The following is a 24134-nucleotide window of genomic DNA, read 5'->3' as shown; positions in this document are numbered from 1 at the left end:
GCTGGCTTCACATAAATCAGATATTCAGTGCCGAAGCCCTGACATAGCCTGGCATTGAATATCCAGGAATAACATCGGTGGCGGTCACCACTGCCACCTGAATATTTGCCCCATAGTCTTTTCACTGCCTCATTCTCAACTTTCTCTTCCTAGGCTGTTTTTAAAGTAGTAGTATACTTGGGATAAAAAAATGTTAATATTTTCATGATCACATCCCAGGTTTTAAATAGTTATTATCACTGTTGGATTTACTCTTTGGGACCAATATACAAAAATTTTTTTCCTCTGTTTTACATTTATGGGAAAATCACTTAGTATATCTGGTCTCGTTGACTGTAGCACTGTTGTGCTAGAACAGCCTTAAGATTTACATAGAAGTATACAGAGCAATTGTATAATAGGGTGCCATGTAGGAGCCTATTCTATAAAGGAACTTAGGTGTCTACTTTCCTTTCTAGAATGCTAGCCTATCCAGGTATATATACACTCTTAAAAGTTCGGCATGAGTGCTTATGTCAGCTGTAGAGATGGTGTAATACTCGTGCCTAAATGTTGGAGATACCTGCTCAACTTACAGTATTTTGTAAGTTAACACACATAGGTGGGAGCCCTGGCCAAGCTCCCCACATGTGTAACGCCCCCTCATTGCAAATACAAGCTATATAAGTTAAGCAGTTATTTGCAGAATAATGCTTAGGCAGAATTTTGGCGCTTATGCACACACACAAACACATACAGATACATGTTTTTTTTTTTTTTTTTTGTTACATTTGAACCCCGCACTTTCCCACTCATGGCAGGCTCAATGTGGCTTACATGGGGCAATGGAGGGTTAAGTGACTTGCCCAGAGTCACAAGGAGCTGCCTGTGCCTGAAGTGGGAATTGAACTCAGTTCCTCAGTTCCCCAGGACCAAAGTCCACCACCCTAACCACTAGGCCACTCCTCCACTCCACCTATGTTATGGAATTGCCCCCAAAATGAAAAAATGGCTCAAGCTTTCAAAGTCAGCAAACACATTTGTTCACAGAAATATAGGGGAGATGTGAAATAATTGGGCAGCTTAAAGAGTTGACTTTAATGTACCTTAAAAGTATGTTTGACTGTTATGCTGTTTGAAAGCAAATGATGCTAAATCTTAACTTTCCTACAGCCGACCCAAACTAATATGTTCATACTCCAGAAACAAAAGTTAAAGTGAAATTTGTCTTGCCTTGACTCATGTGGTATAAGTACCGTATTTTTCGGACTATAAGACGCACCGGACCATAAGACGCACCTAGGTTTTAGAGGAGGGAAATAGGAAAAAAAAAATTTGCTTTTTCCCTCCTCTAAAACCTACAGTGGTGGAAATAAGTATTTGATCCCTTGCTGATTTTGTAAGTTTGCCCACTGACAAAGACATGAGCAGCCCATAATTGAAGGGTAGGTTATTGGTAACAGTGAGAGATAGCACATCACAAATTAAATCCGGAAAATCACATTGTGGAAAGTATATGAATTTATTTGCATTCTGCAGAGGGAAATAAGTATTTGATCCCCCACCAACCAGTAAGAGATCTGGCCCCTACAGACCAGGTAGATGCTCCAAATCAACTCGTTACCTGCATGACAGACAGCTGTCGGCAATGGTCACCTGTATGAAAGACACCTGTCCACAGACTCAGTGAATCAGTCAGACTCTAACCTCTACAAAATGGCCAAGAGCAAGGAGCTGTCTAAGGATGTCAGGGACAAGATCATACACCTGCACAAGGCTGGAATGGGCTACAAACCATCAGTAAGACGCTGGGCGAGAAGGAGACAACTGTTGGTGCCATAGTAAGAAAATGGAAGAAGTACAAAATGACTGTCAATCGACAAAGATCTGGGGCTCCACGCAAAATCTCACCTCGTGGGGTATCCTTGATCATGAGGAAGGTTAGAAATCAGCCTACAACTACAAGGGGGGAACTTGTCAATGATCTCAAGGCAGCTGGGACCACTGTCACCACGAAAACCATTGGTAACACATTACGACATAACGGATTGCAATCCTGCAGTGCCCGCAAGGTCCCCCTGCTCCGGAAGGCACATGTGACGGCCCGTCTGAAGTTTGCCAGTGAACACCTGGATGATGCCGAGAGTGATTGGGAGAAGGTGCTGTGGTCAGATGAGACAAAAATTGAGCTCTTTGGCATGAACTCAACTCGCCGTGTTTGGAGGAAGAGAAATGCTGCCTATGACCCAAAGAACACCGTCCCCACTGTCAAGCATGGAGGTGGAAATGTTATGTTTTGGGGGTGTTTCTCTGCTAAGGGCACAGGACTACTTCACCGCATCAATGGGAGAATGGATGGGGCCATGTACCGTACAATTCTGAGTGACAACCTCCTTCCCTCCGCCAGGGCCTTAAAAATGGGTCGTGGCTGGGTCTTCCAGCACGACAATGACCCAAAACATACAGCCAAGGCAACAAAGGAGTGGCTCAGGAAGAAGCACATTAGGGTCATGGAGTGGCCTAGCCAGTCACCAGACCTTAATCCCATTGAAAACTTATGGAGGGAGCTGAAGCTGCGAGTTGCCAAGCGACAGCCCAGAACTCTTAATGATTTAGAGATGATCTGCAAAGAGGAGTGGACCAAAATTCCTCCTGACATGTGTGCAAACCTCATCATCAACTACAGAAGACGTCTGACCGCTGTGCTTGCCAACAAGGGTTTTGCCACCAAGTATTAGGTCTTGTTTGCCAGAGGGATTAAATACTTATTTCCCTCTGCAGAATGCAAATAAATTCATATACTTTCCACAATGTGATTTTCCGGATTTAATTTGTGATGTGCTATCTCTCACTGTTACCAATAACCTACCCTTCAATTATGGGCTGCTCATGTCTTTGTCAGTGGGCAAACTTACAAAATCAGCAAGGGATCAAATACTTATTTCCACCACTGTAGGTGCTCCGCTGCGTCTTGTCCGAATCGCTCCCTCCAAGTTCGGGATCGCCCTCAGGGTTACCTCCTCCCCTCTCCCCGGCCCTGTCACCACCTCTCCCCTTACTCACGCGATCTTCCCTGGTGGTCTAGTGACGTCGGGGCAGGAAAGAGCCCCCTCTTTCCTGCCCAGCGCGCTGCTCTCCATCCTCCTGTATGCATTGCTGCCTGACGGTCTCGGCGAGATTCAAAATGGCCACCGAGAATTGACGTCTCGGCGGCCATTTTGAATCTCGCTGAGACCGTCAGGCAGCAATGCATACAGGAGGATGGAGAGCAGCTCTTTCCTGCCCCGACGTCACTAGACCACCAGGGAAGATCGCGTGAGTAGGGAGGAGTGGTGACAGGGCCAGGGGGAGGGAGGGAGGGCGGGCGGCCTGCCAGCCGGCCAGCCAGCCAAATCTCTACCTTCGGACTATAAGACGCACCCCCCATTTTCCTCCCAAATTTTGGGGGAAAAAAGTGCGTCTTATAGTCCAAAAAATGCGGTATGTCAAAATTCATTTCTTGAATAGGACTGGGATCCCAAGTATGCTCCTAACAGAACACTATCTGATTATGACTAAGAAAGAGCTAATGATTTTTTTTTTTTAATTTTACTATCAAAAAGAATAAGAAATGCAGCATGTAAATGAAAGTGTAAAACCCCTGACTTCTTTCCCATTTCGCTGACAACAGATTGGTGTGGCATTTTATGAGATGCTTCTAACCGTGGACCAGTGCAGCACACACCTGAACTACATGGATCCTATCTGTGACTTTTTGTATCACATGAAGTATATGTTCACTGGAGACAGCGTAAAAGACCAAGTGAGTACATCAAAGCTGAAAATGTTTTTTCTACTATGGTAACTTTGAGCAGAGATTTGAATCATATTATATAGACTGGCTGGGAACAGATTTCTTTTCTGATTGCAAATGGGTAGCTTCTTCCCATTAAATTTTTTTTTTTTAAGGTAGAGAAAATGATATGCAACTTGAGGCCAGCTTTGAAGCTTCGTCTGCGTTTCATCAGCAAAACGGAACCTGCAGCTGTTCCTCCTCAATCTACAAACAATGGGTCACCTGCTTCTCAATCTACCCAGGTACCTGTGAACACTGCTTTACCAGTCACTCAGTGAAATCAGGAAGAATGCTATAATCAAAATTACAGTCTCTGCTGTGTGGCATGATAAACTTGGAGAAGAAAAGGACTGTACTGAAGTTTGAGGACACTTAGTTGCATCTGAGGATTTCACTTAATTATCTGCAAATGTTGTCTTATGGCCTCGTTTAATGACAGCAAGTTAGACTGCGCAGAATTCTGCATGTATATGTGAACCTGATTCACTTTTTCAACCGATCAGTCCAGGGTTTAATTTGACAGCACGCCGCAATATATGGGTTATGATTGCTTTTGGAGCAGGACATTGTTTTTGGCAGAAATTGAGACCGGAAGAAAAACTTTGGGTAGTAAGGCAACAGTTATCTAGAAGAATTACACCATCCTGTTAACTGCAAATATTTGATCAGATGTAATCTATAAACAGTTTTGTTTTTGTTTTTTTTAGAATGTGTCACTCCAGAACATATCCAGCATGTCTGTTGGTTTAAGTTGACTTCCAGCCATCAGATGGAGTACTCATTTTTGCTATACATTCTTTTTTTAAGAATGCGATATAAGATTTTATAGTTGCATTTTGTAACTTTTATAGATTTGATTTCTTTTTGCCTGTTTGTATAAATTGTGTTTTAATATATCAAACCAAAACTTAAAAATGCATGGAAATCAGTTTTTGTAAAATATTGTTGATACTGTATTCAAAGGTTTCTGAAAGCACATCTTTCCAATAAATATAAATTAGATTTTTGATTTGTATTTCATTCTTCTCTTTTGTGAAATGCAAACGTAAAGTACCAAGTTAAGTCTCTGACTTTATAAATTGGAAATATTGGTTCACAGTCTAAATTTTCAGTCATATCACTGAAACGGTGGGGTAATTCACGCGACACGACCAATGATCTAGAAAGGTATAAATTGCCTAAGTAAACTGGAGAGAAGGATTTATATAGATTCTCTGACATCCATTTAGGCCTAAAAGTTCAGTGTCAGTAAATTTGAAAGGAGAAAGGGACACTCTCTTTTGTCCTGACTTCTTAAAAATTTGAGTTAAGTATCTGACTTTTTAAACTAATTGCTTAGATTTCCAGCAAACTGGATGAAAACTCTCTGCTTTTTTGGTAAATCTTTTGTGCTTCCTACTTACCCACCAACCGTGTTTCCTGTTGTTAAGAAAAAACACTTAACCTTGATTGAGAGCAGAAATCTCTGTTGTGCCTTCTCAGGTAGGCAACATAGTCCCTGGTATCTTTTTTTTTTTTTTTCACCACTTTTGAGATAATTGACATACAGTAAACTGAAGGATGAAGGGAATACCTCAGTCCAAATTGAAGCTTTGTGGAAGCTTCAATTTTACCCTGTGTTTAGCTCTATGAGTTAAAGAGGAAATTTGCCAGACTTAAGAGTAGGTTAGAAGAGCAACCCAGGAGAAAAACTTAGCACCTCAATTACTGCTTTTGAATAAGATATTTTATTTGCCTATTTCCTCAAAATATTGCCTAGGGGAGAATGTTGGGAAATCACTGTCAAGCTGGTCAGATTGAGTTGAATAATATTTCTGCAATTCTGGAAGATCCATATCTGAAACGTCTCAGCTACTGCAGTAGCATCTTTTATATTTGAGCAATGCGGTCATGAAGTTCTACTTTCACAATTTATAATCTCTGTTTTATGGACAGAGAATGCAGATACATCCAAATGTCACCAAGAACATGCAAGGAAGAAGGAAGACCTTTTTGGCTATGAAATCTAAGTCTTCGGACAAGGTTTTTGTTAGCTTACCCATGTAAATGTTTGGTTTGGGTTAGAGGGTCTAAATATGTTTTTTTTTTTTCTCCTGAGCCATTAAGAACTTTGTTAGATTTGAAAAAAATTGTGTAATGGTATAATGGATTGGATAATTGGGTTTTTGGTTGAGGTTTAAACTCATGATTAAGAGTTTTCTTCTGCATTGATATATATATATATTTTTTTTTTCTAATTATGATCTCCTTTTCTTATTAATCACTCCCCTCATGTGCTACTTTGGTCTGTGAAAGAGTGTAGTAATTTTCCTGAACTTTTTCTCCTGGTTTTTAATTATTATTTCCTCTCTGAATTTCTGGAACATGTGGATGCTTGTATATTGTATCTTAAATTGCAAAGAAAAATAAGCAACCCAGGGACAACTTGATCTAGTTCTGCTGGCACAAAAGTCTCTCAACAGGAGATGAGTCAGACCGCACGGTTAAGGAGAATTCAGGCTATGGGTTGCAGATGCTTCCCCATGTCTTGTTTTTCTAAAATAATTTTACAATAACGGCCATTGAGGTATCCAGAGTAAGGATTGTGATTGATGGGGTACTTGATAGTAAGGACATTATAAGTGTGACTATTGGGAAGACTGGATGGACCCATTCAGGTCTTTATCTGCCATCATCTACTATGTCACTGTGTGATTGTAAAGGCATTGCTAAATAATGATAGAATTAACAGGAGTGGAGGAGTGGCCTAGTGGTTAGGGTGGTGGACTTTGGTCCTGGGGAACTCAGGAACTGAGTTTGATTCCCACCTCAGGCACAGGCAGCTCCTTGTGACTCTGGGCAAGTCACTTTAACCCTTCATTGCCCCAGGTACAAATAAGTACCTGTATACAATATGTAAGCCGCATTGAGCCTGCCATGAGTGGGAAAGCGCGGGGTACAAATGTATCAAAAAAAAAAAAACTAAAGGTTGAATGCATTGTCATGAGGATTCCGTAGTGAAAGGTATAGACTAATTATGGAATGAGGGAAATAATTTGCCTTGTAAATGCCACAGAGTGTGGAGATAAGCAGAGTCTCCAGAGGTTAGCGAGAAAAAAAATGTGGAAAGGGGCGTGAACTAGACATATGAGATGGAGTAAAAATTTTAATTCTTCACTGATGTGACAAAAGTGTTGGACCAAGCAGCTGCAGTGGATGGTGCCTACATGAAATTTAAAAGATTTGACACTGAGGCACGTATATAAGTGGAACGTCAACAGGCTTGCATTGGAATAGGATGGAAAGCTATCAACTGGGTGAGGATCTGATTTTGCAACATACTTCGGAGTGGTGGCCAATGGAGTTCATTCCGGTGATAATAAAGTAATACCTCAGAGCTTAATGCTAGAGCTTGTTTTTTTTAATGTCTTTATTAACATTATAGAGAGATTGAGCCTTTCCGGTACTAGCTCAAGGTGCAGTACTTTTGTGTACAGTAGGTATTTCCCTGTCCTCAGAGGACTTACAATCTAAGTCTGTACCTGAGAAAAGAAAGGATACAGTGACTTGCCAGGATCAAAAGGCTATTCCTCCACTCCACTTGTTTGTGGGTGATAAAAATGTTTTGAAAAGGTACTGAAACAGGAATTGTAAATGCTCCACGAAAGGGTTTGGAAGCTGTTCAGAGCAAAAAGAAAAATGTGGAACCCTGTATCTTGGGAACAAAACCCCCAAAACTATGTAAGTGTGTATGATTCACACATATCTGGATGAATTTTATTATACTAATCCATTGGGAAAGCTTTGTTTGTGCCTAGAATCCTTTTTGTATTTTTCATTCTCCTACTGCTACTCATTTTGAGACTTCTTAAATAAGGCTTATTGCACGCTAAGAGGTCCATAGGTATGAAAGGGGCAGCTTAGCATTTTGTGTGCGCTAAGCTTTAGTAAACATAAGAATAGCCATACTGGGTCAGACCAATGGTCCATCTAGCCCAGTATTCTGCTTCCAACAGTGGCCAGTCCAGGTCACAGATACCTGGCAGACACCCAATTAGTAGCAGGGCCTGTTAAGTCAACTGATAGTATTACTCTTTGAAGTAAGTAAAGTTTCTATCACATGGTCTTCTGTGCTTCTGTTCAACTGCAGTAGGTTAGAGAAATTTAAAAAAGAAGGGCAGCGATTTTGGTCTTTATGGTGTTGCTTTCTAAATGTGTACGCATTGGCAATATCTTTCTGATACGTAGATACCAGGGCTGCTGGCCTGAGTCTAATACAAGAGCTCTGAACTTTGATCCTTGAGAGCTATAAGCAAGTCTGGTTTTCAGAGTAACCAAAATATACAAACTTAAATCATATATATGCAAATACATCTGTTAAATAGTCATTGTGATCATCCTGAAAATCAATCCTTTGTAGCACTCATTTTTAATAGGCACAGAAGAGAAATGCATACAATATCATTTAGGACCAGGGAAAATAGATATAAAATATGATATTCTATAGTCTTGTAAAATCCAAGCAGAGTTGTGTTTTGCTCTAATGTCTAGTGAATAGTCTTAATTTTTCTGTGTTGAACGCAGGATGAATCAGCCACAAAAATGGGTAACATCTTACGATGCCAATAAAGGATGTTTTCTGAGCTTAGAAAATCCCCAAAAGCTTTTCTGACTGCCTCGTGAAACCCTCAATCTGTCTGTTAAAGCTAGTGCAGGGATATAATCTTGATGTCAGCCAATATACCTCCTTCTATCCAACTTCCTCCTTCAGATTATATTTACAATACTTATTATGCTTTACTTATTTTTTCTGCTAATATCTTTTGCTTTGTTGTGACACGAGGAAGGGACTATTAGCTCCAAATAGCTAGTCAAGAAACTTATAAATTTAATCCAATAAGTAGGTATTACCTATTTTTTCCAGTTTAATTTCTTTTATTGATTTTCAATACAGAGATAAACAAGAGCTCACAACATAGTAACAAGCAGCATTTTACAAAATATGGCAATACCGGAGCTCACGCTTAAGAAGTAGCTATCCATATCTAGGTTAAGATTAAATTAAGGAAAGAGGGAGGAAGAAGAGAGAAAAAAAGGGGTGGGGGTGGGCTGGAGGATACAAATCAAAGCATGGAGCATGCATAGGCCATGAGATACACCAAGTTTAGTGCTTATCACTGTACAGTGTTAAAATAAGAAACAAGTGGTAGCCATTTCTCCCTATATAAAGCAATAAGTAGGTATTACCTATTTTTTGAACCCTTATTTTGAGCATTCAAATGGACTAGTGCAGTATCCATATCCATACTATTTTATACAATGATATTTACAACTTTCTTTTACAGGCACTGAATTCCTTTTTGGCTGGAAGACTAGAAAGAATATTCCTGCCTAATTATTAGTCTCTTTGCCCAACTTTCACTGCAAATAGTTACTGACAATTTGAAAAGGAGCAATGTATAATTAAGAAGAGTTTCTAGACTCTACACTAGCAAAACAAGCAAATAAAAAGCAAAAACATGTTTTTATTCCGCTGATGATCATTTTTGTACCTTCCAACATTTGTTTGGTGGGGGTTTTTCTTTCTTTCAGGCGAGTACAGATGAGACAGACACTTTGAGGCGTATTTTCAAAGCACTTAGACTTACAAAATTCCATAGTAAGTTATGGAACTTTGTTAGTCTAAGTGATTTGAAATACGCCTCCACGTCTCTCTCGCCATGTTTTATTGTTTGCTGAAGTTCAGACTACTTATATATATGAAATAAGTGGGGCCATAGGTAATAAGCTTTTTTTCCTGTAGTACCTGGTTCCCATAATGTGTTCTTTCAATAATAGTTGTACTTTTTATTTTATATCTTCTCCCTTGGATTCGTTTATTGATACTGCCTGCAGTTTTGTTTTGTTTTTTCTTGTCAGAAGAAAAACATATATACCCAAAGTGAAAATATATAGAGAGATCTAATCATATCCAAAAATATAATGCGTGCCAACATATATTGAAAAAAAATCAGCAGATAAAATGTTTGCACTATGGAAATTCCTCACTTTACTGTTACATACCCATGTACATTTATTAGGGTATGTAAGTGTCATTCTGAAAAAACATGGGCATGGCCAAAAGGGTTATTCAGGATTAGGTATGATGTAATCAGAACTATGAACGCCTTCTCTTGCATTTCCAAAACTGGATAAGGTCATAGCAATGGCAGTATTAACTGTTAGTTCAGCTGCTGCTTCTGTGCTTCCACGACATGGATTAACCTCCATCATATCAACTGCTGAAAGCATTCCTACAAAGAGTAATGACAGATTTTAGACCAAATCAAAAGAAATACAGAAGGTAATTTATAACAAGCCACCTAATTTATGCATCAAATACCCATAAAATTATACCCATTTGTGAAGGGAAAGTATGTGTGTATTTTACCTTTGAAAGTTAACCCACAGAACGTATCCATGCACATTTACACCTGATATTTCACACAGACAGATTTCCCAAATTGTTTTTACATACATTTGTGTTCATTTTATAAAATATGCATATAAAAGCTAAGCCAAGCCACTCCCCTGCACCCAACCTAAGGAATGACTATACTCTATTCCGGAAAATTTATACACAAACAGAATGTATTACACATATACATAACATAGTAGATGGCAGCACAAAAAGACCTGCATGGTCCATCCAGTCTGCCCAACAAGATAACTCATATGTGCCACTTTTTGTGTATACCTTACCTTGATTTGTATCTGTCTTTCTTCTATGTTTGTGAAGCGCTGCGTACGATTTGTAGCGCTATAGAAATGCTAAATAGTAGTAGTAGTCTTTTTCAGGGCACAGACCGTATAAGTCTGCCCAGCACTAGCCCCGCCTCCCAACCACCAGCCCCTTGATTTGTATCTGTCTTTTTCAGGGCACAGACCGTATAAGTCTGCCCAACACTAACCCCGCCTCCCAACCACCAGCCCCGCCTCTTTAAATGCGTAGCAAAAGGGAAATTTTATAAAACACCATTTCTGTATGTAAAACGCTGTTTGATTTACAGAAGTGCTTTTTAAAATGACTAGCTGGGTAAAATGCCATGTGTTGTAATCATCTGGCTATAAATATATTTTTGTAAGCATATAAATGAATCAATTCACAGAGCCCAACTCTCCTGGGAGACTTCGGAGTGGGCTGTGTGCCTCTGATCAAGAGCACCTGTCTTCTTTGGGGCATAGTCCTTCCTGTAACTGCAGAAACATAAATGCAGACCCATGGGAACAAGTTTAGAGACATTGTGCTCCCTGTCCCTTTCTCTTTTTGTCCCTGAAAGACACACAGGTTTCAGAAGCGCCCAGAGAATCAGCGAGCTCCCAGCACCTTGTTGCACCGTGTAACCTATTGTGTTGTGACTGATTCAGCGGGGAGAGAGTAAGAAGAGAAAAGAGAGTGGAAGGGGATGTGAATAATTGGAAAGAACAAACTGGAGGGCAGGAGGCAGCATAGGAAGATTTTTACAGGAGAGATTGAGAAAGGGAAGGAGACAGAAGTTGAGCATAGGTGATGGGTATGAGAAGCTTAGGGAGATTAAGAGGCGTATTTTCAAAACACTTAGACTTACAAAGTTACGTAGTAACTTACGGAACTTTGTAAGTCTAAGTGCTTTGAAAATGAGTCCATAAGCCTTCCTAAAAATTGGGAATGGGGATAGTGCCATCTTCTATTGTACAGCTCGTTTCCCCACTGCCAAGAGGACCAGTCTTTGTCAGCTACAATCTTCCACATGGAGATGGAGCATGGATTTATAAACATTTGGTAAAGTTTCATGGCAAGAACTTATTTGATTCCCTGAAGAAGCTGTATGTGAAACAGAGAATCCTGTTGGGAAGATATATTGAAGATAAGTGCTTTTTGTGTTTTGTATAATATTAAGAATTTTGAATGTATTAAGGACAATTTATATGATAAAGCACGGAAATTGGTATGTGTTAGCAAGTAGAGTGATGAGCAAGGACATAGAAAAGGGAGGTTTCTGACTATTATACTAACGGGCTCATTTTCGACTACTACTATTTAGCATTTCTATAGCGCTACAAGGCGTTCGAAAGAGAAGGACGCCCATCTTTCGACACAAATCGGAAGATGGGCGTCCTCACAGGGTCGTCCAAATCAGTATAATCGAAAGCCGATTTTCGAAGTCCCCAACTGCTTTCCGTCGCAGGGACAGCCAAAGTTCAAGGGGGTGTATCGGAGGCGTAGTGAAGGTGGGACTTGGGTGTGCCTAACACATGGATGTTCTCGACCCATAATGGAAAAAAAAGGGTGTCCCTGACGAGCACTTGGACAACTTTACCTGGTCCTGTTTTTCTTACGACCAAGGCACAAAAAGGTGGCCAAAATGACCAGATGACCACCGGAGAGAATCAGGGATGACCTCCCCTTATTCCCCCAGTGGTCACTAACCCCCTCCCACCCTCAAAAAACATCTTTCAAAATATGTCCTGCCAGCCTCAGATGTCATACTCAGGTCCATCACGGCAGTATGCAGGTCCCTGGAGAAATTTTAGTGCATGCAGTGCACTTCAGGCAAGCGGACCCAGGCCTATCCCCCTCTCTACCTGTTACGTTTGTGGATGAAACAGCGAGCCCTCCAAAACTCACCACAAACCCACTGTGCCCACATCTAGGTGCCCCCCTTCACCTGTAAGGGCTACGGTAGTGGTATACAGTAGTGGGTTTTAGGGGGGGGGGCTCAGCACACAAGGTAAGGGAGCTATGTTCCTGGGAGCATTTTATGAAGTCCACTGCAGTGCCCCCTAGGGTGCCCGGTTGGTGTCCTGGCATGTCAGAGGGACCAGTGCACTAGAAATGCTGGCTCCTCCGACGACCAGAGAGCTTGCATTTGGTCGTTTCTGAGATGGGTGTCCTTGGTTTCCATTATCACCGAAAATCAGAAACGACCAAGTCTAGGGACGACAATTTCTAAGGACGACCTAAATTTCAAGATTTAGGCGCCCCCGACCATATTATCGAAACGAAAGATGGATGTCCATCTTGTTTCGATAATATGGGTTTCCCCGCCCCTCCATCGGGACGTTTTGTGAGGACGTCCTCAACAAAACTTGGGCGTCCCTTTCGATTATGCCCCTCCACATGTCCATATAGGCACTATTACAAATGATCTCTGAATTATAAACGAGACATTCCACGAGTGTGCCTGGACCACTGAGGTCTTTTCTTTATAAAGAAATATACAGAAAAAGATTGTTGTAGGAAACTGGAATTTTAGAATTAACAATATTTTGCATATATTGTTAAGCTACAGTGTTTTCCAGATTTTGTTTCGTGTGAGTATGTTGGTTGTGCTGGAAAATATCATTTCCACCTTTTATATTAGTTTCCTAAGAATTGCAACATAAGGAAGCCCCAGCCAGCCCAAAGCGGATCACTGTCTCAGCGTACATACAGGCAAGAGTTATCATGGGGGTGAGACAAGTAGGGTGACCAGCAGAGCTCATTATTCAGGTTATCAAAGAAAATAAAAAGGTGGGCCACACTTAGATTGTATTTTAGATTAAAGTGCTTGCCTTTGCAAACCCCAGCCCAAGGCAAATTCTATTCAGTTACAGTGGATATTTTCCTTGCTCAGAGGGCTTATGATCTAAGGCAGGGGTTCGCAACCCAGTCTTCAGTACAGACCAAGCCAGCCTGGTTTTCAAGATATGTGCAATGAATATGCATGAGATAAATTTGCACGTACTGTCTTCCTTGTATGCATACATACATATTCATTGTGGGTATTGTGAAAACCAGACTGGCTGAGTGTGTCCCGAGTACTTAGTTCAGAACCCATGGTTCAATTGCTAGATTTACTAACCTTGCGTTAACATATGTTACTTAATGCAAGCCCCATTATCTTCAATGAGACCTATTTATCGTTTATTTATTTACTGTACCGTCTCTTATTGCATAGCAAATCAGAACGGTTAGTAAATGTAACCCTAAGTTTGTTCCAGAGGGTGAAGCAACTTGCACAAGGAGCATCAGTAGGAGTGGTATTTGATCCTTGGCTTCTCTGATTCTTTCTGCTTCTCTTTCCACTTCTCTTTTCACTAAGCTACTCGTTCACAGCCTTAAATGAAGGTGAACAATGTTTCTGTCTTCTAGTAGTACTATTTTTGAAAAACAGATTTTTATCATCAAAATGAAAAGAACCTCAGGTGTTTGAAAGTTGGCATGTATGTACTGTAGTATGTTTTGAGAAATTGATAGGAAATATTCAGGTTCCTAGTGCGAAACATTTCTGGTATGATACAGTGAGCTTAATTAGGCACACAAGTTTTTCTACAAAGCCACAGGAATCATCACTGTAAGATTTGTTTTTTATTATTTAGATTTAGCTCATGCCTTTTTAAATTGTAGCTCAAGGTAAGTCACATTCAAGTACAGTAGGTATTTTTCTGTCCCCGGAGGGCTTTGTAATCTGATTGTAGCTAAGGCAGTGGAGAGTTAAGTGACTTGCCCAAGATCACAAGGAGTGACAATGGGATTTGAACCCTGACTTCCCTGGTTCTCAACTTGCTGCTCCTCATGGTCTCTCCAGACCAGTCCAAAAGCATGGGTATACTGCCCACTGGTATCTCTGATGTTGCTAATTATCACCCTGTGGCATCAGTTCCTGTAATTGTTCAAATAGTGGAAAGATTGGTGGCAAATCAATTAAATGAATTTTTGGAGATGTTTGATCTGCTACATGGCTCTCAATCTGGTTTCCGTAAACATTTTAGTATGGAGACAGTACTTGGTGCTTTAGTAACAGAGGACAGAATGCTCTTAGGCAAAGGACTTAGAGCTGTTATTCTACACTTTTGATTTGTCCAGCACCTTTGATCTGGTGGAATATCAGCTGACACTGAGTATTCTGGATAGTATTGGCATTGGAGGTAATGTTGGTCTTGGTTTGATGGTTCTCACTTTCAGGATCCATAGTGTTAGATTCAAGGGAATTCTATCAGAGTTATGGCATGCTGATTATGGGGTTCCGCAAGGCTCCCCTTTCCTGCCAACATTGTTTAATGTGCTGATGTCCTCCTTGGGGCTGGCATTAAGTTCAGCTGGTTTTAAAATCTTTAGCTATGCAGATGATATTAGGATCTTATTACCTGTCTCTCAGACAGTTGAAAATACAGCCATTAAGATAAAGGATTGTATTCTGCATGGGTTCTCTCTTTTTAAATCTTTTAAGGTTGCCTTGAAAGCGTTTTTCTTTGAACAGGTTTTTCCACCATCACAGGGCTGATATTTCCTGGGACAGTGGTCTGTTGCAAAATAACCAGTTCGTCTCTCATGAAAGTGTTTTATGTTCTAAACTAGTGTTCAATCAGCTTATTTGCCTGGTTCTTTGACGTGTCAGTTTGGAAAATGGCTCTTTCATCTTCTGTGCAAAAACACCCATCTTTGAGCCATTTTCGAAACAGAAACACAGTTTCCCTATTCAAAAATAGCTCTAAGATGGACATTTTTTTTTTTTGGGGGGGGGGGGGGGGTATGTAATGAGCAAAACGTTCCAATTTGGACTTGGACCGCTTATCAGAAATGCCCCTCAGTGTGATCCACAGACCATTACAGTGGTCCAGAATAGAGAGGGCAAGAGCCTACATCACTGAAGATTTCTTAATTGGTAAATTTTTTAAAAAATATATTAATTCTGACCATTCGAACAACCCAGCCCTCCATATTTAAAGCACAGTCAGAAATCACTCCCAGCTATTAGTCACAGGATTTGAATTCTGATAGATGCACTCCACTGATAATTCATGGGATCATGCATTTCATATACTGCCTTTCTATGGTACAACAGATTAGTTGTAGGGTGAGGAACAGGGTTAACTTTAAGGTTAAGGCTAGGGTTTGTGGAAAATCCCATTTTTACTACCCTCTGTTGCCTATCATTCAACCATTCTTTAGCCCAGTTTACCACAGAACACAGGCAAGCTACTTATTTGTGACCCTCTTGAGTTAAATAGCATGAAAGGCTTTACTGAAATCTAGTACACATTTGAAAGTCTAGTGCTTGCCACAGGCCTAATTCCTTAACGCTCAGTAGGAGTGTGCATTTGTTTGAAGCACAGGAAGTACTTCCCATGTTGTTTTTCTGCCTTAAAACAAATGGAGGGGAAAAAACTGAAATTTGGGAGGTTTTCATGCATTTCTAATAGCACTCACTCTTCCAAAAGAGGGCATGCTACCAATGATGATAATATTACCATAATGACATGTTTTTAAACCATAAACATATGAAACAAAGGTTCACCGAGGGCAAGCAGGCATAATATTCTCATGTGAGTGACATCCATGGAACCCGGTACGGTAAAACGATATCCAGGCTCCATGCATGACATCACCTACATGTGAGAATATATGCCTGCTGTCCTTTGAGAACACCTGCTACAGGTAAGTAACTTAGCTTTTTTTTGGATTGCAGCCCCCTATCAGTGGATCAGTTGTCTTCTGGTAAAACTGTATGTCTTTATTCTCTAATTTGATAATACGTATTCTGTACCTTACTTGGAAACCTGCTATGCAGTTCATTTCTTAGAAATGTGGCAAAAGGTCATTCATCCCAGCAGGACATATATGTGCAATAAAGACTTTTTGTGTGTGTCAGAATGTCTTGCTTTCACCACATTGTAAGTGCCAAATTATTTAATAAGACTTTCTAGAACATGCTGGGATTATCTTTTCATATAGTCCATTATTCATGGAGAAAATAATGAATTCTTCCATATGTACTACTGCTAAAGTGCTGTTATTCTGAAGCTGTTAGGTTCCTGTTTGGATGGACTGTGCCTTAGGAATCCACAGTATTCAGATTTTCCTTTAGAATCAAAACCAGTTTCAGTAATTGTTTTTATGGTTCTAAGTAATATATTTTAAAACAATTTGCTAGAAACTTGCAGGATGTTGTACAAGCTAAAATAAACTGTGGTGACCATTTACCTGATTTATGAAGCTCCTCTGTGATATACATGCCTTCTCTGTATGTCAATCCTCCAGGAACAGGTGTGCCTGTAGCTGGTGCTACAGTGGGATCCAGGCTGTCAACATCAAAACTTAAGTGGATCGGCCTCTTTTTTCTTTAAAGATAAAATGTGTATATTCAGTGTTAGATACTCCCCAGGGCTTAAAGATACTAGCCATATATGTGTCAGCCCAAAGAAATGCCCTGTATTTGATTAAATGAAATACTCTGTCAACTGATCAGTAATGTCTGTCCTTGAAAGCTGTAAATAGCTTATCATCAATGAATAGACAAGAATTGTTGGTCTTGAACACTATTCTTGTGGTACTTAACATATTTCTGTCCTGACAACCAAGTTCACTTTCAGAACATAAGGCTGAGAGTTCACTATCCCTTTCTTAGATCTCACTCCAAGAAATAGAATTATGTTTTTTTTCCTCTTTATTTTGAATAGCCAATCCTGTCATGACGGTTGTAATGTGCTAACTGATTTTCTTACAGGATTATCACATCTATATATCTGGCCCCTCTCAGCCCCCTTCCTGATAATGTCTGTCACTGGTAAGGTTCCTCAATTACACTTTAAGTACCTCTAAGTCTCCCACACTTCGAACTGCTATTTGTGTTTTTTAAAATCTTTTGTTTCCGTAGTTCAATTTATTTATTTTATTTATTAGGATTTATTTACCGCCTTTTTGAAGGAATTCATTCAAGGCGGTGTACAGTAAGAATAAATCAAACATGAGCAATAGGCAATTACAGCAGTAAAAATATTCAAATAACAATACAAAGAGGGGCATAATCGAATGGGGACGACCATCTCTAAGGGTGCCCATCTCTAAGGACGTCTCAGCGAAGGGGCGGGGAAACCCGTATTATCGAAACAAGATGGGTGTCCATCTTTCGTTTCGATAATACGGTCGGGGACGCCCAAATCTCAACATTTAGGTCGACCTTAGAGATGGTCGACCTAAATGTTAAGATGGTCGTCCCCGGTTTTCAGCGATAATGGAAACCGAGGATGCCCATCTCAAAAATGACCAAATCCAAGGCATTTGGTCATGGGAGGAGCCAGCATTCGTAGTGCACTGATCCCCCTCACATGCCAGGACACCTAGGGGGCACTGCAGTGGACTTCACAAATTGCTCCCAGGTGCATAGCTCCCTTACCTTGTGTGCTGAGCCCCCCAAACCCCACTCCCCACAACTGTACACCACTACCATAGCCCTAAGGGGTGAAAGGGGCATCTACATGTGGGTACAGTGGGTTTTGAAGGGCTCACATTTACCAGCACAAGTGTAAAAGGTGGGTGGGAGGATGGGCCTGGGTCCGCCTGCCTGAAGTGCAGTGCACCCACTAAAACTGCTCCAGGGACCTGCATACTGCTGTCATTGAGCTGGCAAAAAAAAATGTAATTTTTTTTAGGGTGGGAGGGGGTTGGTGACCACTGGGGGAGTAAGAGGAGGTCATCCCCGATTCCCTCCGATGGTCATCAGGTCAGTTTGGGCACCTTTTTGAGGCTTGGTCATGAAAAAAAAAATGGACCAAGTAAAGTCGACCAAATGCTCGTCAGGGACGTCCTTCTTTTCTCCATTATCGGCCAAGCACGCCCCAGTCCCGCCTTCACTACGCCTCTGACACGCCCCCGTGAACTTTGGTAGCCCCCGCGACTGACTGCAGTTGAGGACGCCCAGAATCGGTTTTCGATTATGCTGATTTAGGCGACCCTGAGAGAAGGACGCCCATCTCCCGATTTTTTGTCGGAAGATGGGTGCCCTTCTCTTTCGAAAATGCCCCTGAAGGTATGGCATAGTGTACTACTTACAATGTCAACACAATATGTAATAGAACATTTTAATTGACAGTGAGGGGTATAAGCAAAGATGGAACATATAGGGGGTTGTTTACTAAAGGTTAGCTCGAGTTATATGCAGCAGGGCCCATTTTATTCCTATGGGACCTGCTGCAGGTAGCTCGAGCTAAGCTTTAGTAAACAAGCCCCATAGATAGGTAAGAGAGTAAGGGAAGTTAGAAAATAAGGTGACTAATTTAAAGAAGGGTGCACATAAGGTCAGAGAGATGGTTAAATATTATCCCAGCTAGGGTAGGAGTGGATAAACATGTCCTGCTGCAGTATGTGCAGCTCACATTGTGTGTGTGAGTGAGACTAACAAGTTAGTTACTTCTTCCATTAAGGGCCTGGTTGAAGAGCCAGGCTTTGACCTCTACTCTCAGCGACATCAGAGCAGTGGCGTAGCAAGGGCGGGGCGGTGCCAGCGGGTGGGGGGTGCTCCGTCGAGAGCCGACAGCTCTCGTCTTCTGCCACCACCCTGCCTTTTTTTAAAAAATCCATACAGCGATGCAGGCAGTGCCTCGCGTCTGCCCTGCTGTGCTGTGAAAGGGAAAATCGCCTCGCTGGCGTCGGGCCTTCCCTCGCTGTGTCCCACCTTCTTCTGAGGTAACTTCCTATTTCCTCGAGGGTGGGACACAGCAAGGGAAGGCCCGACGTCAGCGAGGCGATTTTCCCTTTCACAGCACACGCAGGGCAGACGCGAGGCGCTGCCTGCGTCGCTGCATGGATTTAAAAAAAAAAGGCAGGGTGGTGGCAGGAGAAGAGGGCTCTATCGGCTCTCATCGGGGGGGTGGGGGGGCTCAGATGGGAGAGGGGGAGCTCAGAGGGGAGAAGGGGATTGGGGAGGGGAGAAGGGGTCTGAAGCTGGAACTGGGGTCTGGCAAGGGGGCAGGAAGGAAAATGGGTCCATGCCTGGGGCAGGTGGGAGAATGGGTCTGGGGCAGAAAAGGGGGGGGGGAGGATGGAAGGCATGTGGTGGACGAAGGGCGCTGGAACTGAGGGCTGAAAAGCAGGGTAGTTGGGATAAGGGGGCTAGTACTGGAACTGGGGGCTGAAAAGAGGTGGCAGAGAGAGAGGGGACAGACCCTGGATGGAAGGGGGAGCGTGAGGGAGGGCAGACCTTGGATGGATGAGAGAGGGAGGGCAGACAGATTGAAGGGGCAGAGAGAAAGGGCAGATGGTGGGTGGAAGGGGGAGAGAGAAAGAGGGCAGACTGGGGCAATGGTGGATGGAAGGGGCAGAGATAGAGGGCAGATGTTGATGGAAGGGGGAGAGAGAGATGGCAGACTGGGGCAGATGGTGGATGGAAGGGGCAGAAATAGAGGGCAGATGTGGATGGACGGGAGAAAGAGGGCAGACAGTGGATGGAAGGGACATTAGAGAGGGCAGACACTGGATGGCAGAGAGAGAGCGAAGACAGATGCTGGATGGAAGGAAGACAGTGAAAAGAAGATGAGGAAAGCAGAAACCAGAGACAACAAACTGTAAATAAAATATATATTTTTATTTTTGTGCTTTAGGATATAGTATTGTAGCTGTGTTAATAAATGTTTATAAATAGAACATGTAAATAAGGTAATCTTTTTATTGGACTAATTTTAATACATTTTGACTTAACTTTCAGAGAACAAAACCCCCTTCCTCAGGTCAGGATAGGATACTGTAACAGCACTATACTGTATTGACCTGAGGAAGGAGATTTTGGCCTCTGGAAGCTAAATGTATTAGTCCAATAAAATGCTATTATTTTATTTTCTGTATTTGTTTTATTTCTATTTGTTAATTTGTAAAGTGGTGATTGGTATTTGTTAGTTTTTTCAAATTTACATCTGCTGTCTTTATATTTTGCACAGTACTAGGGGACAGTTTCTGTTTCTGTGGTGTTGCATTGTATGCAGAGTCTGGCATCGGGGATCCAGTTTAATTTTTGTCTAAATAGAAAGTTTATGATTACTTATTCTATAGTGGATTAGGGTGTGTCTGTGTTTGTGAAAAAGATGTGGCTTTCGGTTGGCATTGACTGTGCAGGATCGACAATCTGTACTAATCTGTCTGTTTTCGTTTTACAATAGGTGAATTGATGTTCTAGTGCTCACTGTAGTGTTTAAGATGCTTTCCTTTTCCTTGTGTGACTTATTTTTTTTACATTTGTACCCCGCGCTTTTCCCACTCATGGCAGGCTCAGTGCGGCTTACATGGGGCAATGGAGGGTTAAGTGACTTGCCTAGAGTCACAAGGAGCTGCCTGTGCCTGAAGTGGGAATCGACTTGTAGAAATGACTGTTTATGGTATGCTAGAATTGCTCTATAGGTCCTGAGTGTTTTGTGTTCTCGGTATGCCTAGTACTGGATTTGGGGGGGTGTTAAAAAATGACCGGCCCCGGGTGTCAACTACCCTAGCTACGCCACTGCATCAGAGTATATTTTGATCTCATTGAGCAGTTTACAGTGCTGTGTACACCTTGTATACACATAAGTAAAGATACTTTGTTAGCTGCTTTGATGTCAAAAATCGAAAGGTGATTGATCAAGTATTTTAATAAACTAAACCAATGCTATGTAAATACTTCATAGTAGGAAAGTCACAATATCTGTGGTTGTGCTACATTAGTACATCAGAGCTTTCACATGAATCATGTGTACATATGTTGAAATTTTTAAATCCTTTAAAAAAAAAAAAAAAGGACAAACTGGCTAGTTTCCTGGATTGTGTTCAGTCTTCTGGCTGTTGGATTTTGGAAAGTTTTAATGTACAGAAGTCTTAGAAAATCAAACATTTGTACTGTATTTTAATAAATGTAATAAGCATTTGGCTTAAACAAATTTCTTTATTCGTGAAGCTTTGTACTAAGGAAGAGAAGTTACTAGGGTTGTATTTTTGTTTGTTTAATTCACCGTATTTATGGGGGTTTTCAATTTGTCACTTTTTTTTGGAGGAGGGGGAGGAGGCAGTGTTGGGGTCCATATTTAGCACTAGTTAACCAGGTATAAGCTGATCCCTAAACAGTTAAATAGGACTGAGATAATCTCGGATATTCAGTGACACATGCCCAGATGCTGCTGAATATCTGGGTAGACTGCTGGGGCAAAGCCAAGAGCTAGGTACTGCTGCTACTCAGCGGCAGTACCTAGATAACTCTCCAATTAACTTAAGACAACAAAAAGGCTGTTCTTAGCTACTATCTGGGTATCACCTCTGAGTAGCAGTGATACCGTGTTTCCCCGAAAATAAGACCTACTCCAAAAATAAGGCCTACCGGGGTTTTGCTGCAAATTTGTATTATAAGGCCTCCCCTGAAAGTAAGACCTACCTGAAGCAGGACCGCCAAGAGCTGGACAAAGGCCGCCACCGCCGCCCCCCGCCCCTGAGGTCGCCCCCCCACCCGAAGTCGCCGGGCCCCCCCCTCCACCCGCCCTCCATCGCTCCCGGAACTACCGGTACCTGAAACACCTCCTTTCACCTTCCTTCGCAAGTTCGGAGCAAGGAGCAGCAGGGCAGGCCACTCCTTCCTTCCGTGTCCCGCCCTCGCCTGACATAACGTAACGTCAGGCGAAGGCGGGGCACAGAAGGAAGGAGAGGTCTGCCCTGCTGCTGCTTGCTCCGAACTTGCGAAGGAAGGTGAAAGGAGGCGTTTCAGGTTGGGAGCGACGGAGGGCGGGTGGGGGTGGCGACCCCGATGTTTCCTCGAAAAAAAATAAGACCTCCCCTGAAAATAAGACCTAGCGGGTCTTGGGGAGGAAAAATTAATATAAGACAGTGTCTTATATTCGGGGAAACACGGTACCTAGGTAATTCCAAGCAGGCTGAATATCCCAGCATAATTCAGCTGACGGAGACCAGCATTTCACAGAATGCTGACTGCTGAATATTGTGACTGGATCATTTTATGTGCACTCTTCAGAAAGAGTGCACTTTATTCCTGACTATGGCTCACTCCAGAAGTGTGCATTATTTACAATACAGGAAAACCCCATATTTTCAGGGGGGAGGGGTTTTTGTCATTTAGGGCAAATGACATGGGAAATATCCATTGAAATTAATGCACATCCCTAGCAGCTACATTAAATAATGTTAATCTGAGTAAAATACTTTATACACATAGCTAAAATTTGTACAGTGTTTTGTTTACTTACTTGCCCACCAAATACTTAAGAGTTTCCTCCATTACTTTGACAATTCCAAGTTGATCTACCTCTCGCATTGCATAGAATTTAATACCTAAAGTCTTCAAAATATAGCTGTAAAACACATAATTATATAATTAATTTTATTACTTATAACAATCAATTTTGGTATTACATAGACACTGAAAACCTAATTTATCAAGTCCATATGAATAACCCTTGATCAATTGGCGAAATAGTAGAGACCAGTGGCGTACTGAGGGCGGGGTGGTGGGTGCGGTCCGCCCTGGGTGCATGCTGTTTGAGGGGTGCAGAGAGCAGCCGCGTGCCTGTTGGCTCCGCTGGTTCCCTGCTCCCTCTGCCCCAGAACAGGTTACTTCCTGTTCCGGGGCAGAGGGAGCAGGGAGCCAGCGGAGCCCACAGCCGCGCTGCACCCGGGGGGGGGGGTGCGCAGGAACATTTATTTAGCAATTCATGTTATTTATTTATTTATTTATTATTTATTTATTTATTTACAGTTCATTTCTAACCCACATTTTCCCACAAATGCAGGCACAATGTGGCTTCCATGAATTACAAAAGTTAAAAGATACAACACATGAATTTAGCAGTAGAATAAGGATAAAACGTTCCACACTATCCTACAACTCTAGGCAAATAGTAACATTATGTACATAATCAATACATGAAAAATAAAATGGACTCCAGTCAGCTCAAAAAGCAGTGATAAAACAGCTCACATCAGCATCTCATTGAACGTATCTCTAAATAGCAGCAAACGCTTGAGTAAAAAGATGTGTTTTCAAGTGTTTACAAAATTGAAGAAGCGAGATAATATTACGTAAACTAAAACGTAAGAAATTCCATTGTTTCACCCCTCAACACAAAATATAGAACAATACTCTGTTAATTTGATATGTTGAAAAGGAGGAATATCAAGCAGTAATTTAGCAGCAGACTGCAAGGTTCGAGAGCAGCGACAGATTCTCAAGGAGCTGGCAAAAGTGATGGGAACTTCGTTGTTCAATGATTTAAAGATAAACATCTGCCTTATGAAATAGCAACATAAACACTTAGGTCAGCCATTTTATAAGTATAAATGTTTATTTTTCCTTAAAGTTGACATACACAATATCCTTGCTAATTTTACTTTCAAGGGAGACACCTTTCTGTTGGGTATTAAGGTGAGTTCCCCTAATCCTTCCAGTGGAGCACTGCTCAATTTGAGCACTTTTCTGATGCCTGGATGTCCTGGGTAGCAGGTCTAAATCCCAATGTCCACCTTTCTGGTCATAGACGTTCATTCCCCTCCTGTTTTTTGGATATACCGTAGTCCTACCTTCAACATGTCCAGAGC

General features: G+C 41.7%; 2 protein-coding genes across 4 annotated transcripts in view; one reads left to right on the top strand and one right to left on the bottom strand.

The window, feature by feature from the left end:
• MED23 (mediator complex subunit 23) overlaps nucleotides 1-4785 on the top strand; it is a 261969-nt gene extending 257184 nt beyond the window's left edge. For 2 of the 3 annotated variants that reach the window (XM_030196548.1, XM_030196547.1), the window contains 3 exons: nucleotides 3650-3781; nucleotides 3928-4056; nucleotides 4522-4785. In XM_030196548.1, the coding sequence (XP_030052408.1) occupies nucleotides 3650-3781; nucleotides 3928-4056; nucleotides 4522-4569 (309 nt within the window). In that variant the 3' untranslated portion in view covers nucleotides 4570-4785. Of the gene's footprint in view, nucleotides 1-3649; nucleotides 3782-3927 lie in introns of all 3 variants that reach the window. The other variant, XM_030196549.1, reaches the window with a different exon arrangement.
• A 3418-nt stretch (nucleotides 4786-8203) lies between these two features.
• Nucleotides 8204-24134, bottom strand: part of ARG1 (arginase 1) — a 49442-nt gene continuing 33511 nt past the window's right edge. The window contains 3 exon segments of the mRNA XM_030196546.1: nucleotides 8204-10086; nucleotides 16779-16915; nucleotides 22787-22891. Coding sequence (XP_030052406.1) covers nucleotides 9920-10086; nucleotides 16779-16915; nucleotides 22787-22891 — 409 coding nt within the window. The 3' untranslated portion in view covers nucleotides 8204-9919.

The sequence above is a fragment of the Microcaecilia unicolor genome, chromosome 3, assembly GCF_901765095.1.
Source record: "Microcaecilia unicolor chromosome 3, aMicUni1.1, whole genome shotgun sequence".
Taxonomy (NCBI): Eukaryota; Metazoa; Chordata; class Amphibia; order Gymnophiona; family Siphonopidae; genus Microcaecilia; species Microcaecilia unicolor.
This window is presented reverse-complemented; position numbering and strand designations above follow the sequence as displayed.